At 29.2% G+C, this 27,267-nt stretch overlaps 1 protein-coding gene across 1 annotated transcript in view; it reads left to right on the top strand.

The window, feature by feature from the left end:
- The window catches only part of LOC129963391 (myosin-14-like), a 131,769-nt gene that overhangs the window by 65,018 nt on the left and 39,484 nt on the right, over positions 1-27,267 (top strand). Inside the window, exons 2-3 of the mRNA XM_056077731.1 lie at positions 21,182-21,400; positions 24,569-24,821. Of these exons, the coding sequence (XP_055933706.1) occupies positions 21,182-21,400; positions 24,569-24,821 (472 nt within the window). The remainder of the gene's footprint in view (positions 1-21,181; positions 21,401-24,568; positions 24,822-27,267) is intronic.

The raw sequence follows: 27,267 nt of genomic DNA, 5'->3' as shown, positions 1-27,267 counted from the left end.
ATTTTCTTAGATTCATTATGAGCAAATCGATTAATTAACAATGTTTAAATTTAAATGCATCAAACATTAAGAAAATAAAACGAATCGTTTAAAATAAACGGTTGAAACCGGTAGAATTTATGCTTTAAATTAAAGTGGAAAGAATTTATCTTCAATTAATATAATAATATTTTTTACTGAAACAAAGCATTTTTTTATAATCTGATTACTGAGAGTCACTCAGCGTTTAAACTTTATGGGCACTAAAGAATATCTTTTTTAATTTACGTAATTCTCAAGAGTTGGTCAACAAAATTTTCTTAGATTCATCATGAACAGATCGATTCATTAACAATGTTTCATTTTAAATGCATCAAACACTAAGAAAATAAAACAAATCGTTTAAAATAAACGGTTGAAAACAGGTTTTAAAAAAACTATTTAAAAAACGATGTACTTAAAACTATAAGCATATACAAAAAATATATAACTAACATAAATACAATTTACTTACAAAAGTATGCAACTAACCTAAAAATAATTTAAATCGTCCGTTGTTTGTCATGCCAACAATCAGAACAATGCGCATGCGTGGATTTTCTTCCTACAGTTACGTTAACGCAAATGCGTAAATTTTTCTACGCCAGTTGTGGTAACGCTATGCAGATTAGACATTTTTAATTTCCTTTATTCTGTGTTATTTTAATTCAAAAGTACTTCAGAATGAATCTGAAACATGGATTAATTAACAATGTTTAATTTTAAATGCATAAAACATTAAGAAAATAAACAGAATCGTTTGAAATAATCCGTCGAAAAATGTTAACCCTAGCCTCATTACTGTTGGGAGAACAAAACAACTGATGCCTTACTTATTTGGCGCTGGCGATAATGGAAGATTTTTTTGGCGGAAAAGTTGGCGGTGGGGAAAATGGAAGATTTTTTTGGCGGGAAAGTTAGTTTTTAATTAATAATTAAAATTCTAATTAAAAATTCGAAAAAAGAAACCCCAGGTGCACATTCCCAACCTCCAAGGTATACATGTACCAAATTTGGTAGCTGTATGTCAAACGGTCTGGCCTGTAGAGCGCCAACACACACACACACACACACACACATTGAGCTTTATTATAAGTATAGATATAGATATAGATATAGACTATCCACGTTTGGCGACCAGCTGGTTTGCTAGGATTAATGGTCTCTAAAATTCTTCATTAAATATTTTATTTCATTTGGTCTTAATGGCTATTTTAGCAAAATACTCTCAAGTTTACTGTTTTAGAAATCTTGCGCTCTTCCATTCATTTTACTATGCATTGCCCTTATTTTTGTCAACTCTCTCAAAATTCGTAAAAGAATGTACTTCGCTATTTCTAGCCTGTTAATGATGTATCCTAATTTTTAACCAATGTAAAATTGGATATATTTCTTTATGTTAATACTATTTAAAATATAAATTTAAATCTTTTACAGATTATTCCCATATTTAAGTTAATATATTGCTTTCTTTCTCTGAATTTTCCTTGTCAATAATGACCTGTGTAATGAACAAGATTGTAATTTCAGTTGTAAAACAAACACGAAAAAATATTGCAACTTTAATAATGACATTTATAATAGCTTTCGTGTTTTTTCAGAATTTTTATATTTTAGTATTATTGTTCATTATACATACGTTAATATTCGTTCAAATTGCTTTTTAAAAGTTAATTAAGTATAGAAAAAATATTTGTGATGTAAAAATATGGCAATTGAAAAGATATTTTTTTGGCTTCTAAGCTAATGTAGAACATCGTTTCTTGTGTTGAAATATTTTTAGGAATTATCTCGGAAAACACCAACATTTTTACTTAATTTTGATTAAAAATAGAAAAAAAAATTGCTCCACCTTTCCCATTTCCACCCTTTCAAGTGTATATGTCCCAAATGTGGTTACTGTAAGTGAAATGGTCTAGCCTGTAAGTGCTAACACACATACACATTCATTAGTCCGTAAGTGCTAACACACATACACACACATACATCTTTATTATAGATAAAGATATGCGTTAAAAAATGTCTATAAATGAGATTCGAAATTTATAAGCATCTAGTTTATTATTTTTTTCATTAAAAATTTTATACATCAAGATTTTTAACCTTGTCACATTCTGTCTATCACGTAGAAAGTCACACTGTTTTGAATTTCACAAGAATTTCAGCCTTGTGTGATACAGTTTTCTATTACAGAACCAGTATCCCTGAATTTAAATTGATTAAAATTTTTACTTAAAGCTTTAGAATTTATAATATATTTAAATTCAGGGTTACAAACAGAAATTATATTTTCCATTTTCCTTCAAGTATACATTTATTATTTTTTCTTTTCTAAAATTAATGAACACAGAAAACAATTACTTTTCTGAGTTAAATTTCTAAATTCATCTTAGACTTTTTATATTAATAATGCAGAATTTAAATTTCATATTTTGAACTTCATTTAAAAATTTTGCATATACAACCTATTAGGAGAAATTATAAATAATATATTAAAATTCTCCATTTCAATATCCTTTTCCACGTTAATATTCTATGTAAAAGAAAAAACTCCAGAAGAAAAATTCGAAAAATTTGCGTCCCTTGCATAACATATGTGAATAATCAAGCTGTTTAATATTTAAACCTGCTACCTGCAAGTGAAAGGTTGGAAAATTCTGAACTTGACGGTTTTCTGTTGCGAGAAATTATTCATTGTAATTATGTTATAATTAATTATAAATCTGGGGGATATTACCGGAAAATTTTGAAAGTTTGAGAGATTTTTATAAAATGTTGGGATATAGGTTAGGATTGAAAAAGAAAGAGCTTAATAAGTCAGATTTTGCAGGCATTGCATTTGAGTAACTTTTAAAATTTGATATAGAAGAATTTTTTGATTGTTTTCAAAATGAATAATAAAAAGGAAATTTTGGAAATTGTTCGTGTTTAAAAAACACTGTCTTTAGTATCAAAGATTTTTCGACAAAATATGCCCATCAAGCCTATATTTGAAATACAGTTGATAAGATAGATATATAGATATATGATGCAATTTATAAATTCATTACCTTGGATTGTAAATAAAATTTGCTCAAAAATGAAGCATTTCTCACACTGCATTCTAAAATATTAGCTTATTTTTATACATTTCGGAAAACGTTGCTTGTTAATAAGACGTAGATGATTGATGAAGTAATGAACCGTAGACATTCTTTAGGTTAAATTTTCTTTTAATTAAAAAGACCAAACACAACGTTACACTTCTTACATCGATTATTAAGTTATTAGAAACATCTTATTACGCAATATTAATAGTACAGAACCTGCTCTGACACTGATGATAGCACATACTCTTCAAAGTCTACACTTACATGTTTTTGAAACCAGTAGTGTAGAGAGGGTAAGTGGCGCTTGGAGCAAAATTTAATATTTTCGCCTTAAACAGTGATTTAGCAAATCTCGCTTGAGGTATGGCATAATCTTTTAGCTTATGAATATATTTTGCCTTAAATACTGATATAAACACACTAACATTTTTTGTTTAGTGATATTCTTAATACTGCCGACTTATATATCCTAACATCTACATCCTCTTGCCCGCCTTTCCTTGCTTTAACCATTGGCTGAATCTGAGGAGTAGAAATATTAATTTATTATAACAAATGGCTACTTTCAATTCTGTCAGATTGGGTGACAATGTTTTCGAGCTATGATTATATCCCCCCCCCCCTCATTCTTGAAATGCATCCTACATGCATCTTCCTTTAGCATGATATGGATTCTTGGTGGTAAGTCATCAAGAAGCAATCTGGAGTATCGAATCAGAAAATGTTTTTTTTTTCACAAATCAAATCTTTACAATGAGTTTTCTCCGAAAATTGATGTTCTTCAAAAAACAAACATTTTTCGGTGATTTTGCGAAGAAACTTAAGTGGTAATTGTGTAATTTAAACATTAATTTTGTGAATTTAAGTGATTCTAACACCCCATTCATTCAAATGTATGTAAAACTATTTCTTTTGCTTAGTCAGTATATAACGCCATTTCAGAATTAATTTCAGATTTTAATTTTATTTTGCATTTTAATTTGATAATGTGACTTGGTGAGGTCGCACCAGAAAACTGGGTAAAAAGGGTGCAATTTTGAAAATTTTGAAAATTTCTTACAATACTTGAATATTTTTTAATCGCGTGATTTGTTTTATAAGTATTTAAGATACCAAGACCATTGCAACCAAAAGTGGGAAGTCGCGTGTATCAAAATTTTGATGATATAACTTTGCAGTTTGCTCTACTGAGTTTAATAAGGAAATGAGCAGTGAAAAGTTTCCGAAAGATATAATATATCCCTCTAATAGAAGAACCATTGAGAAATAAAGAAGAATCATTCAGGAATAGAGTCTAAAAAGATTTTTCCTTTCAGAATACCTAGATGACTGTTTTTTATCGCAATGATGATGACCATGAGGTCCTAGAACAAGTCATTGCTTTTGCAGATTGGAGAACGTCTCTTGATGATCTTGAATTATGGCTTATTGTGAAAGATTTCTTGGACTCTTTTGAGAGAGAGGGGGGGGGATTCCACGATTCTACCGTTTTTACCTCTTCAAAATACTTCAATTGTAAATATAAATGGGATGAGAAATAGTAATTCGCAAAAGGTAGAACAGTCTGAGGAATGACAATAACAAAAGGAATCTGATTGCACAGTTTCATTGCATGAAATTTTTGCCACAAAATCAAACGATCAAAAAGATGAAAAGGTCAAAATATACCATTTATTTGCTTATAAAATCGTAGAAAGTTGCTTTTAGAAGTACAAAATAAGTTTACAAATTTGCATTAACGTGGGTCTAATTTTATAGGTTATCAGAAAACCTTTACACATTTAAAATTATAAACTCCATGAATTATTCGAGATCAGACAAGATCATAATCAGGAACATGGTAAGATTTATTTTTAAACCGCGTCATCTTCTCATCGCGATGTAATTTTAAGCCTCGATAAATATATCGATCCAAACAATTTACCTCTTTAACTCCATAATAACAGCATTTGATTGTAACAGATTCCCTTAAGTATTCTTCCGGTCACTAGTTACTCTTTAAGGAACTGGAAAATAATACCCAACATTCTAAGGCAAATTATTCAATCAGGAAGGAAATGCTGATATTGATTTATCATAATCGATCGATCTTCTTATCTGCTTTGCAGTAATGGTTCAGCGAAGATTTTCTTCAGTTACTTATAAACATAACATACACGCTATAATGATTAACTTTCTTATCGGGAAAAGTATCGTCTTATTCAGCTTTATATCATGTAGGTCTATTGATTAATTGATTTTATATATTACCGTATGTATTTTATCACGTTCCTTCATATTCGCCCTAACCTTCAAAACGGAAATTCCAAACGGCGATAATAGAACAAACAATCGTGTCAATTATTAAATCTCACCTTTTCTTAAGTTTCATATAAGAATAGAACTATCGAGGTTTCAGTAGAGTTAATTTTTTATTTTACCATATAATATCTTTTATTTGAGCATGCGAAGTTTAGAAAAGAGTTGAAAAAAACAAGAAGTTGTAATAATTTCATCTATATAATTTAAATCAATATGATTTCTTTTAAAACATAATTTCAAAACGTTAATGCTCCTGCAATTTACAAATTAGAAAACTCCGAATTAGAGGATATATGAAATTCAGAAGCCCCCCCCTCACCTATATTTGGACCATAAACCATTTGATTATTGCATCTTTTGTAATTATTATTATATATGAAAAAATCATGTTTTATAATAAAGAAATTCAACAAGTTTTAACCTTAAGTATTGTGAGAAACAAGTTTTATTGGATTGGTTTGAAACCCTGACATCAATGATGAGTGAAATTTGATACATTGTTTTACGATTAGGATTTATGAAAGGTTTGAGCAATTTGTAAACGAGTTTTCTGTCTATTGATTCAATAACATGATAATTAAATAAACTATGCAGTGTGCCTAATAAGTCCTCCGACCCCCCATTAACTTGATAAAGGCGACAACTATTGCTACAAACTTAGTGTCTTATGTGCTGCATAAGAGATATATTACAGCTCCATCAACAAATGGAGTTAGAGATCCTATTTTAAAAACTGTACAAGATACCAAAAAAATGATTTGCAAAGTACCGATTTATTGATTTTGTTAAGCCTGTTTCTATTTTATACAAAAAGACAACTTTATCTCAGTAATGTTAAGAACAAAACGTCTAAAATGTGCATTTATTTGAGTGTGGATTGCGAAGTTGTAACGTTATAAAACTTATCAAAAACAACATGTCTTGTGACATCACATATTCTGAAAACGCAAACCAATAAAAGAGCTGTTTAAGAATGCTGTTCTTAGTATTAATGGGCAGAAAATGTCTTCTTATATTACATTTTGTAGGCCTATGGATGGAGCAGAATGCTTTTTTTTTTGTTATACTACTACATTAAATCTTTTCGCCCGTATCTTGTACCGTTTTCGAGAAATGAATACTAATTCCCTTGTTTGTCACCAGTGACGCTTTAAAGAATTTTACCATGTAAAGAAACGGTACTTTCCTTCAAATAGACACAAGGTTTGTGACAATAGTTTGTCGCCATTCTCACATCAATGTGGGGTAGAAAGATTTTATCAGACATATTACATGATTTTGGTTTTGGTATATCACCTTGACACTAAGCTTGTAAACTAGTTTCTAATCTTTGATTTAACCGCCATGAATAAGATATCTTAAATATATTACAGATTTCCTTCATTATAATACAAACTCGGTAAGTACGTATGAATATCAAAAGGACCCCCCCCTCTTGGTTTTATTATCATTATAAACACAAATTATTTTAGAATATATTTATTAGAAATCTTAAAATATCTGCATGTCTGAATTTAATTGTAGTTTGATTAACTTTATATAAGCGATTCGCAATAAAAGAATTTCAGCAGTATAATGAGGTTTACAAAATACTTGAAGATATGCGTAATATATTAAGAATCCATTAACAGTGTAGTAATTAGCAGAAGTTTGGCGTGGCTTTCTTTTTCTTACAAACATCCGCTCAGGTGGAAGAAAAAGACAACAATCGATAATGACTCTCGCAGAACCATGAAGAAATATGTCTGATTGGTGGATTAGGAATCGGCTAATCAGTCTGATTGCTTCCTGTCTCCCGTACAAGCTCTCTTTCCATTAACGTAGGAAAGGTAAATACGATACAGATTAATATTTCACATCAAATCCACTCATTCTGTGCATTGTTTAAAGCACATTGCACTTACTCAGTACTACTGTATTGGCTGTGACCGTGTAATTTGGAAATTGTAGGGAAATTAATTAGTATTCCATGCACGTGTTTATAAAAAAAATTACATTATATCATTTTAACCCCTCCTGGATGGATATGTGTGAAAAAAAGTGCTCACAAATTACGGGACCTAAAGCACCAACTGTCCGTACAGGCCGGAAAAATGTTTCCTCGCCAAGTCTAATACCCATTAAATTGCATAAAATGTACACAATAATGCGTAATAGCATACATTTCCAAATATTTGGTAATAAATATCTTATTTCAATTATAGTAAAATATAATTAAAATACTTATTATTTAATATTAAAAAATAAAAATCTAGCTCATTTAACAATTATTGAAAGAACTTAAACTAACACTACTTTATTGGCACAAATCCTTGCTAGAATATCTCTCATAATTCCATTAAATTTTGTAAAATTTACATAATACTGAGTAAATAATACTTTTTACATATTTTTATATATGATGATAGTTCATAATATTTGATGATTTCAATAATGTTCAAAATATTATTGAAAATTCCTAAATTAATAGTGGATTATTGGTACAAATTCTTGCTAGAATATCTCTCATAATTTCCTAAACCAAGTGAGAGAAGAAATTATAATAACCCTTTAAAAATGAGCACGTATTTCTTTTAACATTCGCTACCACATGTTTCTCTTTACATTCGCTACCACGTGTTTCTCTGTACACACGATAGCACGTGTTTATATTTACATTTGTGAAAATCCAATCCTCAAATTTAAATTTGCGTTTCCCACACACTTGCGTACTTCCATCTGATTTCAAAGATAGAAATTCTAATGTCCGGGGCCATTACTTTGAAATGCCATCTCATTGAAAACAATTCGTTCTAAAGCCTGACACATACGTGAGTCAATCGTTTCGCTGATCAAGTTTCGCCGTAACGCAATATTACGGAGTTTGGTCTTGAGAGAATTTAACACAAACGCTTGTATTTGTCGTTTGTCCTGAATGGGTTTTAAAATAGAAATCTCGATGGAAAAGCAAGGGAATACCTTCCTCTTTCTCAATCATTGGAAGATGGGCTTGTACAGTGGTGGAATAAAATACAAGGCCAGTGGAAAAACAATATTTTTAAACTTTAAACTATTTGTTGTTGTGTATTATAATTTTTAAAACAACAGAGCACAAATAAATGCAATATTTAAAGTTTTTTTGAGTAATATATTTTTTAATTAATTGCCTTTTTACTTACATTTAACTTTTACACAGAAGGAAAATAGGAAAATTGAAGGGGACCAGTTACAAATTTGCTCACAAAGTAGTTAATTATTCAGAAATATGCTCTTTTTTGTATAATATCTACAAACCGAGATGAAATGGAATCCACTAGTCTTTTAAAAAGTTGCTTCGATATCTTTTTCTACGAATTTTCTATCGCATACTGTAATTTACAATTATTGGCGTAATCACTAAGTCCTGCAAATTTTTCATAGGGTTCAAGTCGGGACTTTTGAAGGGCAGACCAATAATTATGTTTCATTTTCTTGAAACCACTAATTTGTAGATGATGACACTTGAATATAGGCATTATCTTGTTGAAGACAATAATGCCCACTAATAATTAGAGGAACTTCTGGTAATAATTTTTCAGCAAGATTGTCTTGATATCTTTCAAGGGTTATTTTTTAGTTTCAAAAAGGCTATTGGAGTAGTTTCATATTACAAGCAAATCCTCCCCAAATTATAATACTACCCCCCCCCGAATTGGCGTATAAAAAACACTGTTCGTTCAGGACGTAAGCCGGGTCAATAATAACGAAAGTCGTCAGATCCGTCCACATTATTTTTTTTTTATCTGAGACAGCTATGTCATTCTAGACATTTCATTCCACAACAATTCTAGAAGAAAACGCTGGTTGCCAAAGGCGGCTAGTTCAATAAAACAATATAAATCTAGTGTAAATATCATATACAGAATCTCCCACCTTCTAGGTCAAAGCATTTTTGAGTTAAATTGTTCAGAGATAGACAAAATTCCAAAAATGTATTTTTCGGGCCCATAAAGTTATTAATTATCATAAAAGGAGAAAATTCACCAAAATTTAGAGGTTTATTTTTTCGACAATTACAATGTTTTCTTTTTTTATACGAGAAATTTAAAAAGAAACAGAGAATTATCTAATAATAAATTTATTGTTTTAAAAGACATTATTATTATTCGATTTAAATATATAAATAAAATTTGATAACCAAAATTACATATTCATTTTCTTTCGTTTTCGTTTTCTAAAGAGTTTCTAAATATGGAATTTATTACGTATCATTACTTGAATCGCTAATTCACATTTTCTTTCAAATTTCAATGCAAAGATTTAATTAACATATTGACAGGATAAATTTGTAATCATGACTTTCTTCTAATCTTTGGGCTTAATTAACTATCATAATTAAGAGAAATAGAATAACAAATAAATTTATGCACACATTAGTGATTTTAAAGGTACTGTATGCTTTTTCACCATATACGTATATAAAAAGTTAATAGCTTTTAAGGAATCTCATTAACTTCATTAAGTAATTTTTTATAAACCCTCTTCTCTAATATCAGTCTTTAAATTTTTTGAGTGTTCTAATTTATATTTAATTTCCATCATTATCTTTGCTCTTGTCATAAATAAGTTATTTTTACTAAGTAATATATCTTTATCAATGAAGTATACATTTTTAAATTAATGGTTATTTAATTAATTATCAAATTTGCTTTTGATAATAATATTTAAAATAAATTATCTATTTATAATTTGCGGGTGATAGTTACTGCGAAAGGTCATTAACAAATTTCATAAATACATTTTAATTTTTTTTCTTTTTCTTTTTCGAAGTATACAGCTAGGAAGTGTTTTAATCATCAAAGAAAGTCGAACTCGAAATTTTGTTGAACCTTCACGTTTCAGATTTCTTTGAGTTAAAATAAAGTATTTTTTAAATTATTGTTATCTGTATGTCTGCTGGTTAACAAAATAATTCAAAGGCGCTTGATGGAGGAAATTTGACATAAGAATTTTACACCAAATTTCTAGATTTCTATTAAATATTATACGAAATCCATACAGAAGTCTATATGTCTGGTTGCTAGAGTAAAAGGAACTTTGTAGCTATAAAATTTAAAAAGCTACGTGGATAAAATTTGGTGCACAGATTTAGCATCTAATGTGAAGACGCATATCAAATTTTGAACTAAATCCACTGAATAGCTGTGTAGGGATTAGTTCCTCTTCCTAACCCCAGATGGCAGTGCATTCCCATTGTCTTGAAAGTTATGCAGAAAAGATTTCTTGTTTGCTTGGCAGTCACGAAGAGTAGACGTTCACATGGTGTGAGTGATCAATAGCTCGCGAGGAAAAGCAGAGCAAATTTATTTTAACGATCAAGCGGAAACTCAGCGAGTTTCTTATGAAATTAGTAGTTTATCAAGAAAATAATTTTTATTGTCTTTAAGAAATATTCGTAACCGTGATATGGAATTGCTTATCGGAAATTGTACAAAAATAAGGAGTGGCTCAATGTGAATAAATGGATGACTGTCATGAAAACTATCACCTGATTTTTCTTGAGTAGAATCTTTTATTTTTTGCGAACAGGAGCACAGGGTATGTGCTCACGAACAGTGTAGAAATACTTCGTTAGGAAAATGTCCCCTATATTCGACTAGTTGTATGTCTGTATTTTCGAGTGCATAAAAATGCGATCACTCAAAAATACAGCAACTTAGATAAAACGAATTTTGGTATAAAGTATTAGCGTCTATTAGGTTAGGTTGTTTAAATCATATTTGTCAAAAAGTTGAACACCTATTAACTGTACGGTAAAATCCTAGATGGACCCACCTCTTGGCGACTTATTTGAAATCTCGCCAAGTTGACTACTAATTGAATATTTGTTGTTATTATTTTTCAATTAAAAAACGATACTTGAAGGCCAGAAATAATAATAAATATAATAAATAAATAAAATAAATAAATGAATAATAATAAAATAAAATAAAATAATAAATAAATAAAAATAAAATAATAAATAAATAAAATAAAATAAATATAATAAAAAATAAAATAAAAATCCGTCTAGGTTGTCACATTGGCGACGTTATCGCCAGGATCCACCCAACTGTACTTTAATATATATGTAATCTCGATAACACAAAAACGCAAGGAAATAAATGAAATTGGTTTATATAAATGAAATTTGGCGAGTGATTTTGTGGCTAAAGATGCATTTCTGTTTCAGTCGATGGTAAGAATATTGATCTTAATGTATATTCGTTTTTCTTTATTTTAATAAAACGCTCACATTTCTCGTGCAATGCTCTGAAAATAAAAACTTTAGCACTTTGGGCAATCGTGACCACACTCAGGGTCCACTATTTTATGCGTGGGGTAGAGAGAATAACACATTTATTAGAGAGTATACAAGAAAGTTTCGTGAGGACCATTCCCACTAGTTACATTTGAACAAGATATCGAGAGTATTAAAGAGATGTACGCTACAAGATTATCTTTACCAATAAATTAAATAAATCATAGGTGGTTTCCACAAAACTTTCTCACATTTTCTCTAATACAGATTGGTATCCCCTTATATTCGCAGGAAATTGCGGAACTTTGGGCAAGACCCCTGGTTTTATTTCAGAAAACCAGCATATAAGAATTTTGATTCCAGGAATAAGAATTATTATAGAAAATCGCTATATTTGTAGATGAAAATTGTGAACCAAATTTCATTTACCAAAATTATTACGTTTTTCAATTAACGCATTTATTATCATACGAAAATCCAGAATGCCAGTCCCTTGGTTGGTTTCTATCTACTATCGAATTTGGTATACTATAGTCTACTATCGAATTTGGTTTCAAATTCGATAGTAGACTCATTACGCTTTGTAGTTACTTCTTGCGTATTTACAACAGGATAACCAGATTTCCAATAAAAGGGGTACCATACTAAATTTGACTGAAATTTACAAATGTACCAATTTCATGTACCAAATCTGATTAGTTTAGTTCTAAGTATTTTTAGGTTATCGTGTTCACAGATAAAGTGACATAATTTCGAAAATGTGTTTTTAAAAAAAGGTAATTCTAAAACGAGTAACTTAAATATATCAAATATGAAACAAATTTGGTATGCTATTTTGTGATTGCAGTTGTAGTTCTGGGTCAGATTTTGATTCTAATCGGTCAGAAAAGTATGCCTAAAACACAAATTTGATTTTCGAATACTAATAACTAGGGGTAATATAACGCTTGCCAGGGATTAATCGTTAAGAAACTCGCCTAGGATGACGCGGTAGATTTAGTGAAAATTCTAAATTCACTTCAAAGATTAATATTTCGTAACTGTTCTATACCCATACTATTCAATACGTCCTTTGCCTTACCGATGGTCCACAATTTTTTGTAGGCGGTATGGGGTGATATCTTCATTAAAGAATATGCTCGAAAATTTTTGTGGTACCATTTAAGCTGCTTTTTTTCAAAACTTTTATGCAGCGGATTGATTTTCACAAGGATAATTGGGGGCCAGGTAGTCACCAGGTTACTTTGTCAAATCCGGATTTGTTTCAGAAATTTCCAGTTTTGTGAAATGTAGATTTATGAAATCCCTGAAATTTTGTTTCAGAATTAAGTGAAAAATAAAGTGATAAGTGATCAAAACAAGTGCTTCTTTAAACAATTGGTTGGCATGGAATGCATTTTTATTTTTAAACTAGCAGTGCCCCACAGTGTTGCCCATGGTATAACATCCAAGAGTAAAAATTAGCTTTAAACTTAAGTCTAGACTCCATCCGATATGACATGGGCATATCTTGCAATCTTTGCATATCAAACAAACATAAATTATATTTAGAAATCATCAAAAATAACTACAAAACTATTTTTATAGCACACATTCAGAAATACTTAGACTGTTAGAAAGGTAAAAATAAGTTATGTTCATAGACAAAACAATACACTAAAATTATACAGTAGTAAAGCTATTTCAAAATTTCAAAATATACAAATAAGTCATTGTACCCACTGTTCCACACTTGTTTATCAACTCTGTATAATCTGATATGAAAATAAAATTCAGCTTGCTTCATAATATTTCTTTGTACACTATATTGGCTGTTTTTCCTTCTAGTGCCAAGACAAAAAGATTTTGTTTGGATGCAACTCTAGAAAAAAAAATTCTTACCTTAAGTCAATTCCAGCAGAGTGAAACGTTTTTCCTTTGGTTTTGAATATTGTCAGGGCGAAACAGAGCCTAACTGGGGACTGAACTCGCTAAGAAAATAATTAAAATCGCAATTATAAAACTCTTTTTCTTATTTTGATATGACTTCAATATACTAAAAACCTTCCCCAATAAATGCCCAACAAAATTATACAAATATCTCCAATATCAGTTAAGTATTTCTCGAGTTTTTATCTTTCAAACATACATACGCTTTCAGGTGACTTCATCTTACACTATGTTGAGATATTAAAAAAAACAATACATATCTGGCATGTTGGATTTAGATATCTGGTAGTTTAGGGATAAATGCTTTAAAGCATTTAAGCACAATATAACTTAACAAAAGTTGCATACCTCGAAATTTAGCATATGAACAGATATTGAAATGAAATTCAAGATATTTACAAACTATATTTCTCGAAATTTAGATTTTTTGTTAGAAAACAACTTATGAAGGTGTGTTTTTAAAAAGAAAAATAATATCGTTTCATAAAAAGCAACAAAAATGTTTGTAACCAATTTGACTGTGAAATGTGCTGAAAAAATATTTCATTTTTAGTTGCTGCATTTTTGTTTCAATTCTTTCCACTCATATAAAGGTTTTTTTAACAATTTAAATACATATTTTTCATTTAAAAACATTTTATGTCTTTGTTAACTCGAACTTTGCAGGTTAACTTTTAATCATTTTATTTTTTTAACCTAAAAAAGAATATAAAATAATATAGTATATAAAATAATTTTCTATAGACATTCTTATTTAATTTAATGCCTATATGGGTCTTAAAAACTTCGTATTTTAATGTCGCATTGTCTTTATTTAAGAATTTGAATTCAGAAGCTCCAGATCTTATTTTAAATTATGAATAATTTTTTTTTCATTTTGATCTTAATAGGCAAAGTAAAGGATCGTAAACGATATTTTATATTATCATGTATATAAAACTGAATAAAATTTCTACTAAAGAATTTCGTTGCGCTTATTTTCCTATATGCCAAAATTTAAAACTTATTTTATCTTTGTTTCTTTATATTTATTTATCAAAAATACTTTTAAGAATTAGATTCAGTTACAAACGCTTATAATCTATCATAAGTGAAAGATAATATTGTTAACTGAACTATAAATTTTTAAGAGACATATTTAACTCTGTCTTAGTTCTCATTTTATACACCGATAAATTTTCAGGGCTTCTAAAACAGATTAATTGCATTTTTCAAAGGCCCCTTACAACGAATGATCAACTTAAATTTCCTCTACTTATCAATTTTATGATCCTTCAGCTGTTAGATCTCAAACTGCCTATAAGTCTTATCTTTAATAGTTCTGGCTGAATGAAAGTCATTATTTTTGAAGAAATGGAAAATTAGAGCTTCAATTTTTCCATGGTGCGGTGCAATCTTATGTTTTGAATGATGATAAAATTGAACCATTTTAAAATATTAATAAAAGCACAGAAATGCAACTCAGTTCTACTTGAACATTTATTGTATTAGTTGATTTCTTATTTCAAAATTTTATCTTGTGGTTTTATTTTCTTGTAAATGAAGTATCAAGGAGAAAATAACATAATTATCAAAAAATTTAAAGTCCAAATTTTTATGAATATCTATGTTTTAAATCTTTTTGAATTCACAATAATTATTTCTTGTATATTTATATATATTAACAACTCGTTTTGAAGCAACGCGAGGGTGGGGGGGGGGGATTGACTGAATTTCATAATTAATAACTGTAGTATGTTGATGAAGACAGAGTATGAAGATGACCTAAAGCAGACCACATATCAATTATTTAAAAGTTTTTTTAATGAATCATACTATTTAGAGTAATTAAGTATTCATTCATTCAATTCGATATCAAAACAGATTTTTATTTTAAAGTTTCAAAAATGAATTCAAAATCATTTTATGCAAATTTTAGTTATTTTTGAAATTAATTATTATAAAGCTTGTGTAACAAGATAAAATTGTTGAAAGTTAAAAAAAGAAATTCTATTAATCATTTACGCAATTTAAATGAGAAATAAAAAAGAAAATTATAGACCGCAAACACAGCCAACATTTTGAAATAGGTTTCGAAGACAACTTTTTAGTGGCATTATGGCATCATAGGACTTGAAACCAATAAGAAGGTTCGTGTGACAATTAAAAAAGAAGATGTAAATCTATTAAAATAAAAAGTCTTTAATGTTTGATGCTGAAAAATATTTTCCTGAGGAAATTCTGAACTTTAAGTAAAGCCTGTGAGATTTAATTGAATTAAACTCTCAATTGCTTGCCAAAGATGATTAATACTAAATATAAATACAGCAAGCATTATAATTAGCAGAGATTTCGAAAATTAGCCTCAGCGATTTGTCCATGTTTTTGCAATCCCATATCCAGACAATTGCTCTATAATCGTAATGATCATACGCATAGAAGTACGGTACATTCTTCCATTTGGAAGAAATTCACTAAACCTTGGAAATTGTGGAAAGGTGACTTAGTTAACTGCGAATGAAAATAACATTTGCTATCGAATTCAAGTGTCTGAATTGTGAAAAAATACAAAATAATGATCCTTTGAAGATAAGTGTTTTAAATTTTCGTATTAAATTATTACGGAAGCAGCTGAAACTCTTCAATCCCAAAAGTTTTCAAGGATCATAACGAAAATTCATTGTTTACACGGTATTACATTGCCATCCATCAACGTACATCTGTGTACATGACACTGTAATCATAAAACTATCATTATCATGAGATACAAAATATTGATATTTCTACTGCATCCTACTAGTGCATTATTCATAAAATTGGCCGCTCTGTTTTGCCCTATTTTTATTATCTCTGTTTGCAAAAAATACAATTAATTACTTTAACAAAGAGTAGATTTCTTGAAAATATTAGAAATAATAGATAATAGCTTCTGAACAATAAAGAAAATTGTATTCAAAGATTATATTGAGCTTTAAAACATTCACATATTCGGTAGTACAAGAGTTTCAGATTTTGAAATATTTACATGCTTTGAAGGATAACAATAGGCATTTTGGGAGTATGTAAACTGTAATTAGACCTTAAAAATACTTATAATTTAATCGAAATTTTACCACTTTTCCTTGATAATTTCGTATATATATATATATATATATATATATATATATATATATATATACTAAAACTATTTTACGTTATTTAAAAATTGAAAACTTTCCTTTCCTTTGTTACCAATTTAGTTCCCCTATAATTTTTTTCACTAATTTTAATAAATTTTTAAATGTATTTTGTACATATTTTACAATATTTTTTATTATAATAAAATTCAAATTAATTTCATTCTTATCAAAAATACTTTACTTTAGATATCTGTCCCCTTATTGATAGCCCTGGTATGACAATTTGAATTTTTTTCTAGCATATTGAGTTGGTTTTCCTTTTAAATAATCAGTATCATAGAATGTTTCTTTTTTTAGGCTTCGGGAGTATTTATAATAATGGTTTAACAAACATCAAAGTAACCTCGGAACCTTTATTCTATGTAAATTTTTTATAGTTTATATTTTTCTAAACACTAACTGAATTTTTTTTTCTGTATCGTAATTGGCTATATTAAAATTAATTCTATTTAATTTGATTATATTAATATCCAAAGTTAGTTGGCTGCATTAATATCCAAATTGTCCACATTATGACAATTTGGATATTTTCTAGTTCTATAACAAGGTAGGGAAGATCTATATTAGTTTACAGTCTAGGATGATGACCGTCTTAACATATCGTTGACTTGATCAATAATTGATCATTTAAAATCTCACTTTAGTTTGATTTGCGTTCTCCTATTTGTAGAAAGCTGTGGGTAATTAGTAATTTTTTAGCATTTTACATTAACTTTGGTGTTGTGTAACTCAGTGTATTTTCTGTGGTACTCGATATATAATTTTCAAATTTTTTACAGAAATAAATAAAGCGTTATAAAGAAAATTATTTATCAAGTAACACAGAAATGTAACTTATTAAAAATTCCTTTATAAAATCTTTTCAGGAATGGAAATGAATATTACCTTTTGAATGTAAAAGTAAATAAATAAGCATTTGGAATGGCATATATACGAGTAAATTATTATTTAAGTAATAAGGAAATTTAACCTGTTACTAGAGAAATCAATGGTAAATTAGTAGCCATAAATGTAAACGAAATGACTTTTGAATACAAAAGCAAAGATACAAGGTACTGCATAAGACTAGATATATTTGCAACCTTAGTATGAATTACCTTGCATACGTGAATGGTGTTTATTGCCAATATAGCATGATATTTTTGGTAGATTCTTTATAAAAATATTACTTATTGCAATGATTCCGAAATTATTGCAATTGAAGTAAATTCGGAAAAGTTTAGGCAAACCTAAAACCGTCCTTCTTTTTTCATATATGTGGTTTTCCCATATATGAAATGTATGTGGCTTTTATCTTGTAAACCTAATAACTAAAATAAATTTAATTAGATTTTAACAGCGAGAGAGATTGAAAGTCTCAGCCAAGTTCGCAGGGGGGGAATCCAGCTCAAAGCTGGTGGAAGTGGCGGAAAAGAGAGATTTTAATTTTACCATCATTCTTTTAACTTGACGTTACAAAGACAATTCAAATCAGGTGGATTGTCCAATCATAATGAACCATTTTCAGACTAAAAATTTATCGATGCCTTTAATCATTTAAAATTTTTCAACTGATTCAATTATCTTTTAGTTATGCATATGACACCTCGCTGGAAAACTTGCGTCTGTTATATTCTCTTCCACTCTTTTTCATTTGTATAAGTCCAATCCTTATGTAGTTAGAAAGAGAGAACGGTTCTCATTATTCATATCATCGGATTTTTAAAACATCCCCTGTCGTCTCCCGTCTCGCCAACAAGTATTTTTTTTAACATTCTCCCAATTTTAGAAGATGCCGTGGACTATATGGACCCCAATTTATTCCTTACCCTTTGGATCGATTTACTATATACGCCGGCAGATAGATACTGAATTAGCATAAAAAAGACACTTGAATTCTCCTGTTCACTTACTATTTTAGCAAACTTTCATGCGAATCGTTTTGAAACTACAGTTAAACAGCCATTTTATATGGCATCCAGTAAAAGAGTTATATCTTGAAATGATTTATTTTTGTGTTTTTATTCTTTAAATATATTCCGTTTCATTCTTTATATACAGTCCAAGGAAAATCCTTTCTTCATCAGTATGAATTAAAAGCTCCGAATTTCGTTAAGTTATTTATAGTGTTGCTGGTACTTCTGTTAGCGTGTCTTAGATTAATTAAAATGAATTTCAAGTGTTTTATAATAAAAAAGTTAATATTTTCACTTCTATTAAATCTTAATTAGGTATTTTCAAAATATTGCTCTTATGCATATACCGAATTTAAATTCGTAAACTAGAGAAATATTTATGCGAATATTTTAAAATAAAAGATTCTTCTCAAAAAGGGACATTATAATGTTGTGTGAAATTTTAATTTTCAATCCTTTCTGAACTTTCATTGTTATTAAAAATGATTAAGGTATTTATTCATCACATAAGCATTAACATTTATTCATCATTCACATTAATCTCTTGCGCACAGCGCCATGCCTGATTTATGAGACTAGATTCACAAATGAGACTTAAAAACTAATAATCAAGGATTGGCAGGAGAGATGGAGTAATTCCATCAAGGGCCGAACAGCCTATCAACATTTTAAAAACGTTTCGGTTAAATGAATTGAGGATGATTTTTATCTTAACCAAGTATACATTGGCCATGTATTTTCTGTGCATCAAAGACGTTTCTTTGACCAAAGTCCGGCAGTGTGGTACCGAAGAAGGATCTATAAATCACGTAATCAAAACTTGTGCAATATGGCGAGGACACAGACTCAGATGGCCAGGAAATTGTATGTCTCATGAAGTCGAAGAACTCATCAAAATTCCAGTCATTAAATCTTCTATTAGGGGCATTTTGGCAAAGCTTTTGTATTTAGCTCTCTCCTAATGTAAAAATTTAACACTCACTTAATGTAAAAAGTTAACACTCACTTAATGTATTTTATGCATTTTTAATGTTTCACAATTTAATATGTAATGTAAAATGTAATTTTTAAAAATTCTTTTATTGTACCAATATGCGTTTTCTCTAGAGGGTTCTTTATTGTTTTCAAGGGTCGAATGTCATCAAGTGCTGTTTCTTTCTTCGTGTTAGGTGGGGTTGCTGTTGGGGGGCACCATCAAGTTTCTCGCATGGCATCTGGCTAGGCAGGGGTTGTAGCACAATATGCCTGATTTATGAAACAACGAATTACATAATTTCGATATTTTAATCGATAATTTAATCGAAGTATCGATTATCAATTATTTATGTTATTTTGCGGAATGAAATAACAAATAATACATCAAAAAATAAGTGTAATACAATTAAGAGGTAATATATGCTCGTAGATATAAAGGTTGTTCTTGGGCGCCATATGAAAACGATATTTCTCATTTCAACCCTAAATAAGCTCTAGCATCGATGGTTTTGTACACAATGTGAGTCCACTTTAATTTTCACTATGAAGATATTAATATTGTCTTTAATGGCTTTTTACTTTATATATATATTACGGTAAATGCAATAGATATTAATTACTAGTGATTATTCAAAATCATCAGTAGGTACGTGCATTGGTAATTATATATAATTACCGGATTAATCACATTTACTATAATATATTCAAATAATCTATGACCATGATCACTGCAAAGCTGAAAAAATCATTAGGAGATTTAAACTAATCAAAAACAATATAGCCTGATGATATTTTAGGCCTGAATTCGTTTATCTTTATATTATTTACAAAATGTTTCTTTAACTATACAGCAATAATATATACACTGAAAAAATATTTAGTATTGTCACAATGAGCAATAATGATGCAAATGATTAATAATTCAATGAAAAATTTGCTTTAAAATATATATAAAAATATATTTAAAATTTATTGAATTTAAAGGAAAAATAAAATGGGCAGCACTGAAAAGATTATTTCTTGAATTATAAAATGTAACGGAATTATTTTGTGTAATCACACACTCCGAAGTTAATTAGGGAAAAGTTTTTAATTCTAATTAACTTTCGACTAAAATCAACTAATTAATTTTCGTTTGGTTAAAATTTTGAAAATCCTCTTTTAGTGAGCAGTATCTATTTAACAAATATCTTATATCTTAAATTCATTTATATATTACCAATAAATATCTACGTGACCGATTTATTAGAGTTAAGTCAGCAATCTGTCTTGCAGACTGCTTTGAAGATTTTCTCACAATTATGTCTCATGATTCAATCTGCAGGCATATTACTGTTTCAAAGTACTCTATCATGTGAAAACAATGCATCAAAATGAATAGTAATGATAGGCTACGGTTTTGTTTCAAGTTTGCACAAAATCATTAAAAACAGACATGCCGTTTTCTTGGAAGGAGTTAATGCCTCTGTTGTATAAATAATAAGTGAAGTGATTTTAATATCACGTGTTCGAGTCAATTTCAAAGTAAAATGGAATGAATGTACTTTGTCTTTGCAGGTCGCTCGAGAGGGTGGATATAGCTGCTTCTCGGCACGCAAGGTCCCGGGACCGCTCCTTAGAATCGTCTTCCTTCTACGGCACCAGGAACCGAGACGACGTTCCGATGCCGGATCCTTACAAGGGCGCCACCCGGGAGACCATATTGGATGGACTGCCGGACAGTTATCGAACTCTGACGCAGCTACAGAGAGGGACCAACCCCATCATGGACAACAGGTACTATGCTTTCTTTCAGATAATACATTTTTTCCTACATTTCAGTAATTAATTTCTAAGACAAACGATTTATACTAACAGAGATTCGGTTTCTAAGATGAGATAACTATATTCGAATTACTGAAAGAAAATATGTTGAATTCAATGAGGTAATATATCCGCATGTGGCGTTTCAGCAATAACATATACTTATTATTACTGAATTATCATCTTACATCCGGTAGTATGGAAGAGCAAAGAAAAAGTATTGGAAGAAGTTGCAACTAGGTAAAAATTATTATCTAGAGATATAACGAAATTTGACTTGTTCTTGAATAAAATGTTAAAATTTGCTAAAAGTTTTATTTGATTTCTCAAAGACGGAACGTTGAATTTTTCATTTCATACCCTATGTAAATATTGACCGAGCTTCTATCAACTCAAAATTTAATCAAAAGACATGAACCCTTTGTGTCTTATCTCTACAACTCTGCTTATATTCTTCTGATCGTCGAATCTGAGTGATGGAACGATGGTACACTACGTTACTATCTGTACCAGAATTAAAATCTTTCATTTCATCAAGCTTATCGGCTTTATACCAAAGTATTGCTCAAAGTAAATGCTTCATGGTACGAATAATGAAAACTGTGAAGTTTGGATGTGGACTTTTTCTGACACGTTGTTATGTTAACCCCCTTTTTTCTTTTCTCCCTACTTTTATCCAAAATTCTTCTTTACACCAAAGGGGTATGTTTAATTGTAAGCATTATCAGTTCAGTTTCTATCTGGTGATTTAATAATAATAATGAAATGCGCATTGATTTGAATTATATCTACATCATATGCTTTATTAACTACAAATTTTTGTTCATGTATTTTAACAATAACAAAAAAAAAAAAAAAAAAAAAAACTCTGAAGAAATGTTATACAAGTTTTCTTCTTTTCGGTCCACTTCAATAAATATTTTTTCCCAAAAAATTTTTTATATACTACATTAATAGTTTTTAAGTAAATACCTTCTTCTCTCTGAATAACAAATATTTAATCAGATAATAATCATGGATATACGAATCTTATCGTAACAGAAATGATATGCCGTATGGAATGACAGTTTGTCAACTGCTATCATTCAAAGTTTCATCAAAGCATTTTTTTTCCTGTCTTTTCTCGGCAGAAAAAAAATTAAGGTAATACTAATTCTACTGTTTTGGACCCTTAACAATTCTTTTGATCATTATTTTTATTGGAAGGGTAACAAAAGTGTGAACATGCAATTTTGGTTGGACAACTGGCCCTAGCCCTAAGCAAAATCGTTGCTGTCTAATACAAAACAACAATAGGAAATCGCAATGTTCGATATTTGGGCTCAAGGTCAACGCCGGACGATCGACCAGAGGCTACAATAAAAGGACCTTCAAATGTCTGACTGATGTCTGCGATAAGAGCAGACATGGACGTTGGTAAATTCTTCAGATTTGTTGAATGACTGCGCTGTAGGGAGTTGTTTAACAAGCATACGTAATTTCCTTGGTTAGGTAATAGTTAAATAGGTAAGGTAATAATTATAGTTTAAATTCATGTGACATTACAATCAGATGATAAACATAATTGCACCTTTATCTAAATATGCAGTTGTCTCATATAGTGAGATATATTTGTGATTAACGATTAATACTTTGGTTATAGTTTACATAATTTTATGAGACAGAAAGATTACGTTGTCATTTGGGTGCTATAATGTAAAAGAGAAAAATGGTTTTTTTGCGAAAACAATTTTCCAACTTTCAATTTTAATCTATAAAAAGAATTTATTGCTAAAATTAGGAGTGATCTTTAAAAACAGACGGTGTAAGTCGTGTATTACCAAAATCGAAAACTGCACTGTACGTTTTTTATGTAACACTGTTCCTACACATTTGTATACGTATTTGTAGCTAATTTTTAAAAAAAAATATGAAATCATTAAATAATAAAACTAACTTAATAAATTGTAGTTTTTTTGAAAGGATTGGTATAATTTATTAAATTAAAGAGCTGACATTTTAAAATCATCCTTATAATGCTAAAGGTGAATATTAATGTAATATGGTGTTTACATAATCAAGAAACATAATCAAATGAATTGTATAAAATTTTAGTACCAATTAAAAAAGACACAGACTTAATTTGAAATTTATTCTAAGACCTAAAAAAAATTTATTGAAAAAAAAAATAGAAAACGAAAAATAAACAATTCTTAATATCTACAAAAGAATTGTTCTTACCTTTTCTTACCATTAAAGAATTGTTCTTACGTTAGTTAATAGTTACTGTATGTGTGGGAGATTAAAAATTTTGAATGCTGCGAGTCACTTAATATTTTATCATAAGAACATAAACAAATCGCTTTCGGTTTTTTTTTTCTTGCATGGTCTTTAAAGTAGATATGCTCTACTTTAATCATTATTTTTGTGTGTCTTTGTTTTGTTGCTGAATGTTGAACAGTAAAGAAACAATGTCTCGAAAACTATCTGGCTAAATTAAAAAGCATAATACACCACATCAAAATAAACATCCCCCCCCCCAAGATATGTGCCCAATATGTCCATTTAAGTACTTAAAACTAAGAACGGTTTGAAATATGAATGCTAAGACAAATCAAATGTAAAAGAAACTTTTAATGCATCCTGCTTTTGTAAAATATTTTACAAAAAGAAAATAACAACACAATTTTAACGTAATTGGTGAATGAATCTTGGTTTGTTTTAAAACATTCCAAGTCTGTCCAATGTAATTTTTTCTGAAGCAGATTCTGGTAACAGCAGCAGGAGACAAGGTACTCTTCATAAAAATAATCCAAAATTTGACAGATCTAGTTATCTTGTTGGCAACAGCCAGTGGTTTCTACATACAGTTCTAACTAAATAGTAGCCTATACGAACAATATCCACAATTCATGATAAGAAAAAAATAAAATAAATTATTTTGATTCGGTTATTTGAGATTGATTAAATCTCTGTTTAGGTCAGGATTAATTCCATCTGTTACAAGTAAATCAAATACTTTCTGAACACCTCCTATAATACTATAACCGTAAGAATTATGCTAATGATGGAATAATCTTTCTTTTAAAATGTTGAATCATTTTTCCTTATTGCCAATTTCAATTCTTAATTGTTTAATTCATCATCATCATTGTTTCACAGGCTAAATTACAGTGGCAGACAAGGAGACAATTTCGTATCCGAACTTCAAGCTCGTTTAAATGAATTGCAGAACCAATATGGCAACGTGAAGCGGGAATTGGACGTTACGGCAAGCAAGTTGGGATCCAGCATGCATAGCATAAAGACGTTCTGGAGTCCAGAGTTGAAAAAAGAAAGAGCTCTGAGAAAAGAAGAGGCCACCAAACATGCCCTTATCAACGATCAGCTCAAGATGCTTAGAGCAGAAAATCAGGTGGGTTGCACTCTGTTGTTTTATGCAATTATTTATAATCTTAATTAGAGATCTGGGTTTAATACAGCCCTTACAAAAATTGCTGATTTCTTCTCCAATTATTTTCAACAAATGTATTTGAATTAAATTTGGGAAAAAGGTTCGGAACATGACTTAATATATGGCTTGGAAGAAGTCAAATATCAGCAAATAGAATAAAATTTGGAAAAACTTGGATTTTACATTATGAAATACTAACTCTTTGTTCACAAAATAGTCAAATCTTTATGAATAAATAAAGCTAATCTTATTGAAAGAAAACAATATACAGCAGTGGCTGGTCCATTAGATCTGCAGAGCTTCAATGCATATTAAAATTAGTTTTAAAAATTACATTTCCTGCTTTTTTATATCGATTTTGTTTACTTTCTCACTGTAACAGTCTGATAATCAACAAAAATGGCAAAAAGAAATAAAATCATTAACATGTTAGGAAATGAATCAATAAGTAGAGATATGCAGATCGGGTTTATTCCACGAGTAGCCCATTAAGATATACAAATCGCCTAAAACATATAATATTTATAATTGATGCTTCGTAAATATTTATGAAGGATCATTTATTATTAACTATGAAATGTAAAACATCTTAACATCTTAACATTACACATCTTATTTGGTATTTATTTTTGGATTAACATTATCGAACTTACTGGGCGAAAGTAGAAGTGTATCTGTGGAATTATCAATTCAAAATTCATATAAATTTCTGTTGGCAAAACAAGAAATTTATATCATATATCAATTATATAATTTATTATTTATGTTCGAAATGCAACAAACTTCATTAAAAAAAACTTGCGAATTAAAAAAAAATTAGACTGCCTTTTTTTTAATTTTAGTCTTTTGATAAATAGTTTTTCTAACACGGCTAATTTCAAAGCTGACGAACCGTCGTTGGTCTTTAAATGAATGATTATCACATTATATAACACTTATTAAATACCCATGTTTGTTATTCTTTTAAAAAGACAAATCTTAAATTTTCATGAAAATTGTGTAATCTTGTAAATAAAAGTTTGTTGCAGACAGAAACCCTTCCATATTTACTAATGGGCTGACAACAAATTTTTTTTTACAAGTTTGAATACGTTTTATAATCCGGAGAGTTATGAAGCTAGAGTAACCATCCGGTTGTTATGGCTACTCTAACATATCACTACTATACCGTCGCCACAACTATTCTTGTTAAAAAGCAACGCACGATTACTCATCTATGTATAACAAGAAAGCAAATTGTCTGAATCACAATTTTAACATGGCAATGATCATAGGCTGGTATTCTATCTGTAAATAGCGACATGCATGATGGAAAAAAAAAATCTTTGAAACGTTCTACAGGATATACTAATGGACTTTTATATTTATATATATATTTACAGACCGTCATAAAAGTATCCGGACATTTGTTATTAATCGTAATCTAGAAAAGCTCAAGCGAAAATATCACTCGATTTGGAAGAACGCCCTCTTCCAAAATATGCAAATGGTATTCGCACAAAATACAATTTGCATGTTTATATTTGCATAATTTTCAACTTTTCTGATTGTAAGTCCAGCTATTTCATCTTTCAACTGATTTTATTTAATGAAAAATCCTGACACAATATTTTAGATCAATCAGTCCAAATTAATTGGTGATATTCCAGAAAAAACATTTAACGGCTGTTTCAACATATTTCAACATAGCAAATAGGTCACCCTATCAATACTTTACTTTATTCAGATTTTCATTTCATTCCTTAATATAATAACTTGACTTTGTGAGAAGTTATTGCTTTTTTGCGTGCTTGTGTGTTTACCGTTATAAAAATGAAACAAAACTAAATAAGAATTCGAAACGTGTGCTTTTATTCGTAACGTTATTGCCACCAAATAATAAATAAATAATATTTTCGAGGAATATTGTTTAAGATAATCAAAAATTTTGAATGAGTTTTGGCATTAATTTTAATAATATAGGGTTGCATTAAATGTTTTTGGAGCAACTGAAAAGTAAATGCTAAATAAGTAATTTCTAAAACATCTCTTTATAATAGAAATGTAAACAATATTATGCTGCTGATTTGCATGCTGAAATTTCTACTAAACGATTCTTTAAATCCTTTTTTAAGAATATTTTTTACTTATTCTCTTTGTAACATAAAGTTTAGTAAATTTTAAAAAATAACTATCGAAACGTTTTTATTTGTTTTATTAAAATAATTTTTTTTAAAGTCTAGTGACACTAGTGAATACTAGTAAAGTCTAGCAATATCCATCCTCAAAAGATTACTTTCATATTTTATTCAATATCGTTTTATTTATTCATATATTTCATTTTTGCTTTTTTTATACAAATTTTATTCTTTATGCAGAATATTGCTTCTGTGCCTTTTTAATTCCTTAAAGATCTCATAAATCATTT

This window comes from Argiope bruennichi, chromosome 3, assembly GCF_947563725.1.
Source record: "Argiope bruennichi chromosome 3, qqArgBrue1.1, whole genome shotgun sequence".
NCBI classification, from domain to species: domain Eukaryota; kingdom Metazoa; phylum Arthropoda; class Arachnida; order Araneae; family Araneidae; genus Argiope; species Argiope bruennichi.
This window is presented reverse-complemented; position numbering and strand designations above follow the sequence as displayed.